This window comes from Plecotus auritus, assembly GCF_963455305.1.
Source record: "Plecotus auritus genome assembly, chromosome: 10".
In the NCBI taxonomy this organism is placed as follows: Eukaryota; Metazoa; Chordata; class Mammalia; order Chiroptera; family Vespertilionidae; genus Plecotus; species Plecotus auritus.
The window spans coordinates 35,138,626-35,153,409 of record NC_137785.1 but is presented as its reverse complement, the minus strand read 5'-3'; the positions used below and the strand labels follow the sequence as shown (position 1 = coordinate 35,153,409).

Sequence of the window (14,784 nt, the reverse complement as noted above, 5' to 3'; positions counted from 1 at the left end):
CAAGAGCGGAGGGGAAGGAGCAGGGGACAGAAGGATAGGGACACAGAAACATTAGGAGAGAGGCTGAGATTTGGGTGAGGTGGGGTGAGGAGAGGGAACCAGGAAAGAGTGATTAGGAGAGAGACATAGATATAAGAATCATAAATTTATAGAGAATCAGAAAAAAAAGACAGCAGGAGAGAGAAGAGGGAAGCAAAATATATATATGGAGAGATACAGATGAGGAGAGCCACAGGAATTATGGGGGAGAGAAGAGATGGAGATTTAGTGGGAGAGAAAATAATAAAAAATAGACATGTTGGGAGAGACAGGAGGGGAGGCAGAGAACCAGCGCACATGAAATCGAGAAAAAGAATAAGAAGAGAAGCATGTTGGGGAGAGAGATACAGAGTTAGGATCCAGGGACAGATAAAGTCTCAGGACAAGGACACAGGGATATGAATGAGATTTCATGGGAGGGAAGGACACAAAGAATTTAATGGGACAATAGAAAAATTGTGCAAGAGCCAAAGGTATGAAGGGATTCAAAGACGGTGAGAAAGCCAGAGATGGGGTGGGAGAGACTAGGGGAGGCTCCAAATGGCGCCTGTAGGAGAAACAGGGGGATGAGGCAGAAATTGAAATCGGGCAAATGGGGAAGGGACAAGCAGGGCATAGTTCAGGCGAGAGCGAGGACTGGCAAGTGCATGTGTGAGTTGTGGGGTGTTGGAAGTTGGTGTGTCACAGGCGCCAGGAGAAGATGTGAGAACAGCTTGTTCCAGTGTTCCCTGGTGGGGGGAGGGCAGCTCCGTTGAGGATGGGGCCTCAAGGAGGGCCGGGAAGGGAGTGTCTGGAACACTCTAGGATTTTTAGATGTGAAAATAGCTGGTCCACCTCCTCTGGAAAAAGGATATGTACCCGTTTTGGAAAAATTTGTGTGGTGAGGGAAGGATCTGGGTCAGAGAGATAGCTTTGACTCAGAGACAGGGAACTGGGTGAGGTGGGCCAGAAAGACCCAGCCACCTGGCCAGTTCTGCCAAGAGGGCTGGGCTGCTCTCAGATCCAGATCGAGGCCAGACTTTGGGATGTTCACATGGAATTTTGAGATTTGGACTGTGGTCTCCGGGTCAAACTGTAAGGGTTCAGCTGCAGATCTGGGGCCCAGAGTTCAAGGCCCCTCCCCAGATGGGAGTCCCCAGAGAAAGGCCTTGGCCAGGGGAGGTCACAGGGGATGTGTCAGTCTTTCTTTGACACCTCCAACTCACTGTGCCTGGCACTGCCCCTCGCCCCTCCCCACGTTGGGTGGACGGGGTGCCAATAAGCCTGAGCTGGGGGGCGTGGCCTGGGGGACTGCCTAGCCAAAGGAGGCGTAGGTGGGCCCTTAGTTCTGAGTGTTACTGTAAAGGACAGATTTACCAAGCTGGAAATCTGGCTTTCCTTTTGTTCAATCTCGATTTTTAAAAGTTGCCCACTAATTCTAAAACTAGCACAACTTTGTGGGCTGGGCCCTGCTTTCAGGCATCTACTAGTGGTATGTGACTTCTGAGGTAGAATCTCCCTCTTTTTAACTTAAGAAGGACTTGTATGTTCTGAGTGGTGGATTTCTGTTATTTGGGTTTCAGGGAAAAAATGTTTGCTAAGTTGGTGTCCCCTGGTACGTAGGGAAGTGTGTGTGTGCGCACGGTGACTGTTTGGGACAAGGGGAACACAGGGGGCTGATGCTAGACCACCTCTCATCAGTGACTCCAGGCAGCTGCCCAGCTAGTGAACACACAAACCATTTATTTCTATGAAACATTTATTTCCTTTGAAACCTCCAGAAACATGCCAGAAAATCTCAAGACAGGAATAGAGAAAAAGACAAGAATAAAAAATCCAAATGAAACAAATCATACAAAAACCCCAAACCAAATCATGCCTCTATCTTACCCAGGAGATAGAACGCCAGCTTCAAATAAGATAGATTTGTTTTGCAGAGACCCTTAAAAATAACAGAGAACCAAAAATCATAGTTTACGCTTGTCAATGTACACGATTAGGTCCGATTAGGGCCCCAAAAATTATTAGAATGATCTGAAGATGAGGTGACAACTTAAAAGTAAGGGGTGGGGGTGGGGGGGCACGGGCTCCAGGCTAGGGACTGAAGAAAGGGGGCGGGGAGGTCTTGGAGAACCTGTGCAAAAAGGGGGTCTGGGAAGAGGAGTGGAGACATCACAGTAGTTGGCCAGGGCTGGGGACCCGGCAGGTTTTCTCACACCACAGCCCAGGTGAGGACGAGGAGGTGGCGGATGTGCAGGCTTTGTCACAGGCAGCAGTGCTGCCAGGGGCCAGGGGCTGACTGTAGGGGGACATGGTCAGTGTCTTTTCCCCCGGCTTCCTGAATGTCTGTGTCCCAGCACCCCCTTCCCTGAGGTTTCTGGTTCCAAAGAGAAGGCGGTGAGGTCTCTGGACAAGGACTGGGCCGCCTGGTGCTGGCTCCCAGCCTGGAGCTGCAGCTCTGAGCCAGGCCTGCGCCGCTCCCCTGGTCTGGTGCTTCCTGAAAAGGAAAGACATGGGCCTGCCCACCCTGACTTTGTCCCTCTGAGTCTTTGTGCTGAGCACCAGCCACAGGGAACTGGCCTCACTCCTCAGCTTGAGGTTGGGGGAATCCACAGATTGTGGCCATACAGGCTTGTTCTGGCACAACTCTACATGAAGAAAAAAAAAAAAAAAAAAAAAAAAAAAAAAAATATATATATATATATATATATATATATATATATATATATATATATTCGTTTTTAAAGGAAATAAAAGGAACTGTTTCCTGGGTGAACAGTGTAGTGTCACACCAGCTCGCTGCCTGGCAAGCTGCCCCTTATTGCCTTTGGAGGACTAGTATCTCATGGGGGTTCCCACAGCAAAGGCTCCCGGGGAGCACAGTGAGGGTGGCCTAGTCTCCACTGCTGTGGGGGCTGCAAGATGGGCCAAGGGACTTGCAAACAGAAAACAAAAGCAGGGAGATGAAGGCTGTTTCTCTCCAGCCATGACCTGGGGGCTCCGTGGAGCCCCTCCTGGTGCCTGGAGGAGGCTGTGGCTGCGGGGTCAGGGCTGGTGGGGCTGGGCAGCTCTGCAGCTGGACCTGGCGGGGCAGGAGCTCAAATCGAACGTGGAGGGGCTGAGGCACTATGACCTCTGTGGCTGAGGGGCTGATAGAAAAAGACTATAAACTGTGTGCACATAGTTTCCCACTCAAAGCACATGACTCTGGATGTTGGAGTTTCCCCTCTATCCTGGGACCCCCAAGAAATAATTAAAATGCTAAGAATGTGCTCCTGGATGTTTTCTGAAATATGGGGTTGGGATGGGGTGATGTCCGTGCTTCTTGGCGCCAGTGCAGGAAGGAGAGCCTCAACCTGTTTCCACACGGGCCCTGATCTCTCCAGGGTGGGGGCAGAATGGGCCATTTTCACACTGTGATTTCTCATGCAGGGGGCTGGGCCCCACAAGCCAAGCCCAAACTCTTGTACGTGGTGAAGAAACTTGGTTTATGAACACCTGGAGCTGTGGAGTTTAGACTCACTACTGCCCTCCCTCTTTCCTTCCTATAGCTTTGATGTCTAGATCCTAGGAAGAGACAGGATGGGGCCCGGAAGGATGGGCCCTTGGGGGCAGAGTGGGCAGGGCCCAGCCCTAGGGACCAGAGGTGAGCAGTGCCAAGGGAGGCCTGAGGCCCTGTGGCCTGCTGGGGCTCGAGGACCCTGAGCAGACCCTACCTCACAGCCCCGGAGAGGCCTCCCTCAGGTTTCTGTGTCTAAGGGGAGTGTGGTGGGGTCCTAGCTGGATGATCTTGGTCACACCTGCAACCAGGAGCTGAGCTAAGGGAGAGAGGAGAGCAGGAGCCCCCCCCGCCCCCCCCGCCCCAGGTGGAGGGGTGAGGCGGCCTCTCCACCTCAGAGTTCCTTCTTGTCCCTGCAGAAGATCTCAGCGAACTTGCGCAGCTGCTCACTGGCGGCCTGTGACTCCTCCTGCAGCCGCTGGTTGTTCTGACGCAGGCTGGCCACCTCCGACTGCAGCACCGCCTTGTCCTGCTTCTCCTGCAGGGTGGGGTGTGGGCATCAGCAGAGTGGTCTAGCAAGGGCTCCCTAGGCCTGTGAGCCCTGGCTCAGCTGTGCTTTAGAGCTGGGCTGCCAGGTGCCAACCCCAGCTCTGCTTGTTCACAGCTGAGTAACCCCGGCAAGTCACTTCATCTCTCTGGGACCAATAGCTTCAACTCTACAAAGGGGTGGCTGAGAGCTTTAAGCCCCTAAGGTCATATATGGAGCTTTCACAACACAGCGTGATGTGGGGTGACAGTCTGACAGACATCACTGTAATTATTATCACCTCATTTTACCCCAGGATGTTGGGAAACCCAGCCCCATACAGCAAGGGGGAGCTGGGTGTGGATGCAGGGCTGCCTCCATGGCCTCTCCCGGGGTACCATTCCAGGATACTCCATATCCAGAGGCGGCCATTCGTCCAAGGTCACAGGAGGTGCTGGGGTGGGAGCTAAACCAGAGCTCCTGTGATTTCTGTGCTTGAGACTCACAGTATATGCTGCCTTTTACCCCCAAATATATAAAGCAACAAGTAAAAGTGTCCTCCATCCTTATTTCTTCTCACTTTTCTACCCTGGAGGTAAATACAACAAACAATTCAGACTGCTGCTTTCTATGTAGTCCTCTGACCCATGGACGTTAAACATTTATTTCAAGTATGACGTTGTTCTAGAAAACAGTTCTGCAGCTTGCTTAGTTTGTTATTTAAGTTATTGGATTTCTTTTGTATATTAGTAAATATATAGATTTCTGTGACTATTTTAATTGGCTGCAGAATACCTGCTGCCCGGGTGACCTGTCACGTCCATTAGCACTGACCTGTGTAGGGATGGCTACACTGGCTCCCATTAGGGGGGAAAATAGTTCCTAGGTCAACGCTCAACCACTGAGCCATGCCAGCTGGGCCTGGCTCCCATTTTTTATTCTGTCAACAGTGCAGCATTAACACCTTCGCTCACTTTGTGCCCATGCTTGAGATCCTGCTGGGCAAATTCCCACAAGTGGAATTGGTGGGTCAACATGGTACATAATTACTATTCTTGCCCCCAAAAGGTTAGACTAATTTATTCCTCCTCCAAGAATGTGTGATTTCTCTGTGTTCACCAGCCTTTGGTAATATCACTTTTTACTCTTTACTCGTGACTATATTCAAAGCTGGGTGGCCTCCCCTAGAATAGCAGGGGTAGAGGGACAGGTACCTCAGCCTTGCTGGCCCCCGAGTATCTGGGCAGTGGAGTTGGGGGCTTACCTTCTGGAGGTCCGTGTGCAGCTGTTTCAGCATTACTTCCAGCTGGTACACCTTGCCTGTCAAATCCAGGGGTGGCTCCTCGCTGGAAAGACAGGAGACAGGGTCAGGCCACTCTCACTCCTGAGGTTCTGGGGCATCCTCTCCCTGCTGGTATCCCAAGGGGGCCTGGAGGAGCAGGTCTGGGGGAAGTCAGATGTGGGTGGAGGTTGAAGGCTATGCGCGTGCCTGCCCTGAAGTGTGCTTTCCCCAGAGGATGGACCATGTATGTGCTTAGGGAGAAATTCTGCCCGAGTGTGACCAGATCCCGTGGCATGAAACAAAGAATCCGTCCCGCAGACATCCATGGAGCATACGAGGCCTGTGAGTGGACAGGACTAACAATGAGACTGAGGAGGATGATAGTTGCTGGCACTGGGCGCCCACCCTGCACTGCACATGGTCTCCATCTAACAGGCTCTGGCCCAACATAGCCTGGGAGGTCACCATGTCATTACCCACTGGACAGAAGGCAAACCCAGGCTCAGGCAGGGACACTGCACCCAGGACCTCAGCCTATGGCTCCTCCTCAGTGCAGATTCCCCTGCCTTGGGCTTGCCTAGCCTCTGTGGGGCACAGTGGGCAGCCCCTTCCTGTAGAAGGCTCCACTAGGCATGTGGGACACACATATCTGGTGGGTACTGGGGAGGGGGTAGGCTGCAGCAGACGAAGGGGTCTCAGCCTAAGAAGGGGAGAGGACTCAGCCACCTCACCCTTCCCTCCCTCCGTGGTCCTGGATCTTCTGCAGGGGGAGATGGGATGCAGGTGGGAGGAAGTCAGGAGAGAACCCAGACGCCACAGGTGCCACCAGTTCCACACCCACTCGATTCCTACTCTTTCTGTGGTGGCACCACCTGTAACCGCCTCGTTCCTATAATTACAGTGGGGCCACATTTGGGAGGAGGTTGAGTCCTGAAGCCACTGTGTGACGTCAACAAGAAGAATCAAAATTATCCTGAAAAATCGCTTGTACCGCCCACAAGTCCAGTGCGTGACTGTGGTATAGAGTCCTGCGAGGGGAGGGTGGCTGTGCACATGTGCAATGCACTTTTTACACTCATGGACTTGCACACATGTCATTTCCATTCTGTCTCCCTCTTTAATTTTACTGTCTGCCAAGACAATGCAGTCAAAGACGTTACACGAGATGGCAAATGTGACAGCTTGGTCCATGTCTCCTCCCTTCCCCAGGAAGGCTCCTGAGGGCAGGGTTCCTGCCTCCTCATTCCCAGGTCCCAGACAGCCCAGCAGGGACCTGCTGGGGAAGAGGTGAAAGGTGACAGGGAGAAGATTCACATAATTTAGGAATATGCAGAGGAGGAGACCCAGAAGCCGACAGAGAGAACAATGGGGGTCACAACTTAGCACATTTTTCAAAGTTGGAAGTGCAACAATTGTGAGAACACTGATTATAGTGTTGTGTTCACCCGACCATGAGAATAGGACCCACTCTGATTTGGTCACTGCTGGGCCCAGTGTGTGTATCACTCCACAGCGTTAGATGAGGAAGCAGATGTTCCCCAGATACTGCAGACCGGGTGGTGGGGTGACCTGCAGTGGCTGTCACTCGCCTGGATGTCCCCAGGGAAACCTCACCTCATGGTAGGGGTGGTCCTGGGGGTTGGGGGCCCCCTCTCCAGGCTCAGGTGGCTGTGGACAGGACTGTGTGCAGGTGGCATGTCTGGGCTCAGAGCTGGGTCATTGAGAGAGAAGAGTGACACGGCTCTTTGCACTGGTGGAGAGAGAGGGGAGAGGGGTCAGCGGGGATCCGGCTCCTCCTCACTCGATGACCTTCCCTCTGCACCTCACGCCTGACCTGAACCTCCACTACATTCCCAACCACACCTTTGTTAGATCACACAGCCAATGTTGATGAATTTTTGCAAAAAAATCCAAACAGATAAGGACACAACAAAACCCCACTGTGATTCTGAGCAAGCCCCTATACCAAAATGACCAGTTTAGACAAAATTCAAGGGAGAGAGAGACAGGTTAAATTATACTAATAACCCAATTCAGAACCTGGCACATTCTTAGCATAAATGATTTGCTTTAGTCAACAAATAAGTGGCAGAAAAAAATGGCAAAAAGTGGAGTGTACTGAGTGACACAGTACATGAGGGCTAGTTATAGTCCAGTTCTAAGAATGTCTGTGAAATCACAAAAGCAAAAAGAAATGCAAAACAGAAATGCAAAATCACATATGCTGAAGAGAGAACAGAAGTCACAGGGCCTGCTGGTGCAAGTGAACATTCACGGGGAACCCCGGCAGAAAACTTGCTTTGCGTGGGGCCTGAGTGCTGGCAATTTTAAACTGGACTGTTAGGGGATCTTTCTGTAATGACAGAATTGGCGAGGGCCCCAATGCACCACAGAGCGGGGCGAGGAAGCCCAGGAGGTGGGCCTGTGCATGTGCCGGCGGGGCCAGGCAGGGCCAGGAGCAGAGGTGCACATGCTGGACATGCACTGCCACCCGTGAAGGCGGCTCCCGTCAGCTGGACATCTCTCTGCTTCGAGAAGAGCACAGTAATAACCAAATACCCTTCCCTTAGATCCACCAACCAGTAATACTTGGCCACACTGACTTTCTCTCCCCATCATCTGTGTGCATATCTCTTCCTACTATTGACTGTAAACTGCCAACATCATGGTGCTTCCCTCTATGTGGTTCATTACACTTCTCCAAAGAACAGGACTCTCTCCTCCATCATCACAGCACACTGTCATACTTGAAAACTTTAACATTTGTACTGGATGGCTAATCGTTATCTTGAAATCTTCCTGTTCTCTAAGTAACATCCCTATAGCTGCTGTCTTCTCTCCTGGCCTTAATATCTCTTCTCTTTGAAAATATTCTTCTGTGAACAACGGTCACACATGCCCCAAAACAGAGAGAACAGCACTGTGCATCCCCATGAACCCAGCACCTGCTCCAACAATGCTCAACATCCTCTGGCTTCCTCCCCGCCTGTCCTTTGCTTCTATTATCCACCCAATAACTCCTTTCCTTCCCACCTTATAAATAGCTTCTGGAGGCTTACCTGACACACAACAAACTGCAAATGTTGAAAAGTGCACAATTTGCCTAGGTGCCTTTTGTTGGCAGAGCCTCAGTTTCCTCATCTGTAAGTGGGACTCTGAATACATCCCTCTGACGAGACCAGAGAGATGCTGCTTGTGAAATGATGAAGTACTGGCTGCTTCCTGCCTTCAGGGAGCACCACTAAGCAACCCTTCCTACCCCTGAACGTGCCAGGTCTCCGGAGGGTCAGATGCATCAGCAGCACTGGGGTTCTGCCTGGTAGCCATCCTTGAGGGGAAGGCTGAGGTAGACCAGAGGCAGGGCCTTGTTTTCTCTAATCACTCTCCCTCTCACCTCGACCCCAGGCCTGACTGCCTTCATCCTGTGGCCAGCGGAGGCTGCAGGATGGGATGGAAGCAACGGGCAGAAGAAATGAGAGTGTGGATTGGCTCAACCATGGAAAAATGAAGGATGTGTATATATGGGTCTGATTTAGCAGATCTGTGCCAGGTCATGCTGGGCACGCAGCGGTGACTGCCCTTGGGTCCTGCCCTCCTGACCCAGTGGGGAAACATACCCATCATTAGATAGTGATGGCTCAGAGAGGTCAGGGTAAGGTCAGTACAGGCAGAGGGGCCAGGGCTGTGGGAACCCAGAGGAGGTGCCTGATGTAGACTAGGGGATACCAAGGAGGGTTTCTTGGAGGAGGGACAACTAAGCTTGGCCTAAAACAAGCATGTCAAATTCGTGGGCCATGGGCTGCATGCGGCCCACAATGAATATTTTTGCAGCCTAGCCGATATAACGGTATGTAAGAAACATTTTAATAAAAACTTAATTTTTTTAAATTTAATAAATCTTTATTGTTCAGATTATTACAATTGTTCCTCTTCCCCCCCCCCCCCATAGCTCCCCTCTACTTGGTCCCCACCCCACCCTCTGCCCTTACCTCCCCCACACTGTCCTTATCCATAGGTATACACTTTTTGTCCAGTCTCTTCCCGCACCTCCCATACCCCTTTCCCCCCAAGAATTGTCAGTCCACTCCCTTTCTATGCCCCTGATTCTATTATATTCACCAGTTTATTCTGTTCATCAGATTTTTTATTCACTTGATTTTTAGATTCACTTGTTGATAGATATGTATTTGTTGTTCATAATTTTTATCTTTACCTTTTTCTTCTTCTTCCTCTTCTTTCAGCATTTCATATAATACTGGTTTGGTGGTGATGAACTCCTTTAGCTTTTTCTTATCTGTGAAGCTCTTTATCTGCCCTTCAATTCTGAATGATAGCTTTGCTGGGTAGAGTAATCTTGGTTGTAGGTTCTTGCTATTCATCACTTTGAATATTTCTTGCCACTCCCGTCTGGCCTGCATAGTTTCTGTTGAGAAATCAGCTGACAATGCTATGGGTGCTCCCTTGTAGGTAATCAACTGTTTTTGTTTTGCTACTTTTAATATTCTCTCTTTGTCTTTTGCTCTTGGCATTTTAATTATGATGTGTCTTGGTGTGGTCCTCTTTGGATTCCTCTTGTTTGGGGTTCTGTGTGCTTCCTGGACTTGTAAGTCTATTTCTTTCACCAGGTGGGGGAAGTTTTTGGTCATTATTTCTTCAAATAGGTTTTCAGTATCTTGCTCTCTCTCTTCTTCTGGCTCCCCCATAATTCGGATGTTGGTATGCTTGAGGTTGTCCCAGAGGCTCCTTACACTATCTTCAAATTTTTGGATTCTTTTTTCTTTTTGCTTTTCCGGTTGGGTGTTTTTGCTTCTTTGTATTTCAAATCTTTGACTTGATTCTTGCGGTCCTCTAGTCTGCTTTTAGGTCTCTGTATAATATTTTTTATTTCAGTCAGTGTACGTTTGATTTCTAGTTGGTCTTTTTTCATATCCTCGAGGGTCTCGCTAAATTTATCAGCCTTTTCTAGGAAATTCTTAAAAAACCTTATAACCGTGGTTTTGAACTCTATATCCAGTCATTTGTTTTCCTCCATTTCTTTCATTTGTGATCTGTTTCTTCGTCTCCGCATTTTGGCTGCTTCCCTGAGTTGGTAGAGTAGCTTTGTGTGCTAGGTGTCCTCTAGGGCACAGTGGCTCAGCCTCCCCAGTTACCTGAGGTGGACACTCTTAGTGCACCCCTTTGTGGACTGTGTGCTCAGCCTTGTTGTAGTTAAGTCTTGATTGTTGTTGGCATCACTGGGAGGAATTGACCTCCAGGCCAATTGGCTGTGAGGATCAGCTGTGTCTATGCTGGGAGAACTTCTGTGCTGGAGACACTCTTATGAGACAAGACTTGCAAAATTGCAAAAGCCTCTGTGCTCAGCTTGGATGGACGGAGTTTCAGGGCAGAGCAGACAGCCTTGGCTTCCCGTCAGCCCTGCCCTGCCCTGCCCCTGGGTCTCAGTGTCCCTCGGTAATTGCTGCAAGCACCTCTGAGAGAAAGCCACCCTCGAGTTCTGCCCGCTGCCAGACAGTCCAGTTTCTCCCCGAATGAATTGGGGTTCCCAGAAACTTGCCCGGAACTGGAGTTCAGCACAGTCGGGAGCTTCTGTCTCCCTCCCGCTTTAGAAAGCCAGCCGCGCACTCAGCCTCCCGTGCATTCAGCAGTCAGTCCTCTCTGTGTGCCTCCGGACCTCTGCCTTCCATAGCTCCCGAGTCTCACTGTGCTTTCTCTTTTCCTGACAGCCCAGATTCCCCCCGAATGAGTCTGGTTTCCCAGCATCTCGCCCGGGACTGGAGTTCAGTGCATTCGGGAGCTTCCTTCTCCCACTCGCTTTAGAAAGCCAGCCGCGCACTCAGCTGCCCATGCACACAGCTGCCCGTCCTCTCCACGTGCGAGTCTCCGTACCTCAACCTTTTGCAGCTCCTCTGAGTCTCAATGTGCTTTCCTCTTTTCTTCTAGTTGTAGAATTTCCACTCAGCCAACTTTCCTGTGGTTCTGGATGGTGTCTGTTTTGTCTTTTAGTTGTAGTTTTGATATTGTTGTGCGAGGCAGCAGTTTAGGTGTTTACCTATGTTGCCATCTTGGTTTCTCCCTCTTTTAACTTAATTTTTACAATATGCTGTTATATATAATCTAATCTAATAAAAGGGTAATATGCAAATTAATCATCACCCCATCACAAATATGGCGGCGCCCACAGCGGCCAGGGCGGGACGCAGGTGTCGTTGCCCCAGCGAAGAGGCCAGTGTCCCGTGCCCAGGCCACGGAGGGAGGGAGGAAAGGCGTCTGGGCAGGCAGTATGCCCCGACCCCAGTGGACACAACACAGGGGGGCCTCTGAATGTGAGCTGCAGAGGAAACACCTTTTCTGACTGCTCATTGGCTAAGCTCCTTGTACACCAACACTTGCAGTGTTCTTCGTAACTTGGGTAATAAGAATCCAAGAAGGTACAGCTCAGACATTCAATACTGGGGAGAGAGGAATGGTTAAAAAAAAAGAATCCAAGAAGGTGATCTAGGGTTTTTCCACCACACTCCTGGAGGAAAAAACTAAGGTCCGCTGCTGGAGGGACTAAGAAATGTCATATCCTACCCTAGCCGGTTTGGCTCAGTGGATAGAGCCTGGGCCTGCTGACTGCAGGGTCCGGGTTCAATTCTGATCAAGGGCATATACCTAGGTTGCAGGCTCCTCCCTGGCCGGGGCGCAGGTCAGGGCTCATGCAGGAGGCAACCAATTGAAGTGTCCCTCTCACATTGATATTTCTCTCTGCCTTTCCCTCTCTCTTCCTGCTCTCTAAAAATCAATGGAAAAATATCCTCAGGTGAGGGTAAAAAAGAAAGAATGTCATATCCTATGAAAGAGACATCTTGAAAATGCCTAAAGAAAGTTGTCATTTTTTTGTGGTGAAGGGACTGGAGTCTGTGTTGATGAAAACACCTTGGCTGAGGCGGCCAGCTGTGACAGCAGCAGTGGGGTGATGGGGCTGGCGCCTTCCCCTGATCAGCCCGGTCACCTCCCGCAGAGGGAGGCCAGACTGCGATTTAGGCCCACTCCCCGTGCCGTCAGTAGGATATCCCCTGAGGGCTCCCAGTCTGTGAGAGGGGGCAGGCTGGGCTGAGGGACGCCCCCCTCAGTGCATGAATTTCGTGCACCAGAACTCTAGTCCTCTACAATAAAAGCCTAGGTGGTGTCGTGTGACACCCTCGCACAACATTGTCACAAGATGACCTCCGCGACATCATCACAAGATGGCCGCCACAAGATGGCTGCCAGGGGAGGGCAGTTGGGGGCAACCAGGCCTGCAGGGGAGGGCAGTTGGGGGCGACCAGGCTGGCATGGGAGGGCAGTTGGGGGGTGAGCAGGCCGGCAGGGGAGGGCAGTTGGGGGGTGAGCAGGCCGGCAGGGGAGGGCAGTTGGGGGCGACCAGGCCGGCAGGGGAGGTCAGTTGAGGGTGACCAGACCGGTAGGGGAGGGCCGTTGGGGGCAACCAGGCCTGCAGGGGAGGGCAGTTGGGGGTGATCCGGCCGGCAGGGGAGCAGTTAGGCATCAATCAGGCCGGCAGGGGAGCGGTTAGGGGGCGATCAGGCTGGCAGGCAGAAGCAGTTAGGGGCAATCAGGCAGGCGAGTGGTTAGGAGCCAGAAGTCCTGGATTGTGAGAGGGATGCCCAGGGGTCCCAGATTGGAGAGGGTGCAGGCCAGGCTAAGGGACACCCTCCCCCAACCCCTCCTGTGTATGAATTTCATGCACCGGGCCTCTAGTTATTAATAACGAACTACAATGTTCGCTAATGACTACTATAATTGTGTTGCATTCATTTCCCTTATGCGCCGGTGCAACATTTCTACTAATACTAGCAACGAATATTTTAGCAGCCAATTGCCACATCATTAGTCTTGGACTGACTTATTTGGTGTGTGCATCAGGAAATATTTTGCTTTCAGAGAATAAGAAAAATAGGTTTATTTGTGTTATGCTTATTAATTTGTGCAGTTATATTCAGTGTCTGGTAAGTTAATGTTCAAGAAAAAATACTAATTTTTATTAAAATGTTCTATTATTTTATGTTAACAATTATTCATTTATTTCAGCCCTTTGTATTCAACATGTCTCTATTGAAATAAACCTATGTTCCTATGAAAATTGAAGCTTTTGTTTTTTTTGCGGCCCACATAAACTTAAAACCTTGTTTATTTGGCCCGTGTTAGCCTTTGAGTTTGACATGCTTGGCCTAAAAGATAAAAAAATGAGCCAGAAGAATATGGTTGTGACTGTCAGGGATCAACATGAGAACCCATGAGGAATGGAGGCATAGAAAGATAAAGCCGCTTGCCCAAGATCACACAGGAAGGAAATGGCAGAGACTACTAGCTGTCTGTCATGATCAGTTTTCCCTTTCTCCATAACAACATATCCAAAATTTCAGCTGGACACATGGTCTCATTTTGCAGCCTGCCCTGCAACTAGGCGTGGCCATGTGTGACATTCTGGACAATGGAAGTAATCACAGGAGAAGTGGGAGGCGTTGGGAAGTGCCCTTAAAGGGAGGACATGTGTCCTTCTCTCTCCTGCTCAAAGCTGGACATCATGGTCAGAACCCTAGTAGCCTCACTGTGGGGGTGAAGAGTCTGTGCCCTCAGGCATTTGTGCAAGTGCCATGCCAGCCCACCCAAGAATTTTTACCTGTGCAAAACCAGGCGTGTTTAAGTCATTATTAATTTGGATTTTTTGCCACTTGCACCCAAAGCAAATCTAAACACAATTTGGATTGCTACAGTTTTGCCCGATAGTAATAATATAAGGTATTGTCTGTTGAGGGTGTGTTCTGTGCCTGACATGTTTTACATAACTTTCATGTAATCCTCACTGCAGCCTCAGGTCATGGGCATAGTCATGCCCCTGATCTGCAGATAAGGTAACAGGATCAGAAAGATGAAGACATTTGGCCAGGACTGCACAGCGAGCAAGTGACAGGGGAAGGATGTGAACCCTGTCCCACCTGATTCTGGAACCTGAGTGTGTCCCCTTTCAAAACCCCAAGGCCCTCTGTTGATCCTCTTAGGGCACAGCAGAGGTAGGGTCTGGTCTGGTGGGGTTGGGTGGAGGACACTGACCTTCGTATGCCTTGGCTGCGTTTACCAGGCTGGACCACTCAAGGCCAGCGGCTGTGTCAGGCAGTGGCATCATCCCAGGGTCTAGGCGTCGAAGTGGCCGGTCCCGCCCATCAGCCAGTGAGAGCTCAGAGGCTGAGATGGTGGCTGGGTGGGGAGAACAGAGATAGGGAGGTGGGTACGAATGACAACGTGGGAGAAACAAAGAAATTAATATATTGTTATACCTTATATATAATTTTGCAACATTATGTAATTGTTATAACATTATATACAATTAAATAAATGCCTTATTTATTAGATGATAAATGCCATGGGAAACATCCAGCAGGGAAGGGGGTGGGAGTGATGGATAATTCCGTGGGTACC

The 14,784-nt window shown here is 50.3% G+C and overlaps 1 protein-coding gene across 6 annotated transcripts in view; it reads right to left on the bottom strand.

Moving 5' to 3' along the window:
* Positions 1-1,772: 1,772 nt before the first annotated feature.
* SIPA1L3 (signal induced proliferation associated 1 like 3) overlaps positions 1,773-14,784 on the bottom strand; it is a 355,228-nt gene continuing 342,216 nt past the window's right edge. For 5 of the 6 annotated variants that reach the window (XM_080644843.1, XM_080644840.1, XM_080644841.1 and 2 more), the window contains 4 exons: positions 14,419-14,562; positions 6,940-7,075; positions 5,308-5,389; positions 2,790-4,055 (listed from right to left, as the gene is read on the bottom strand). In XM_080644843.1, the coding sequence (XP_080500969.1) occupies positions 3,912-4,055; positions 5,308-5,389; positions 6,940-7,075; positions 14,419-14,562 (506 nt within the window). In that variant the 3' untranslated portion in view covers positions 2,790-3,911. Of the gene's footprint in view, positions 2,667-2,789; positions 4,056-5,307; positions 5,390-6,939; positions 7,076-14,418; positions 14,563-14,784 lie in introns of those variants that run through there. The other variant, XM_080644838.1, reaches the window with a different exon arrangement.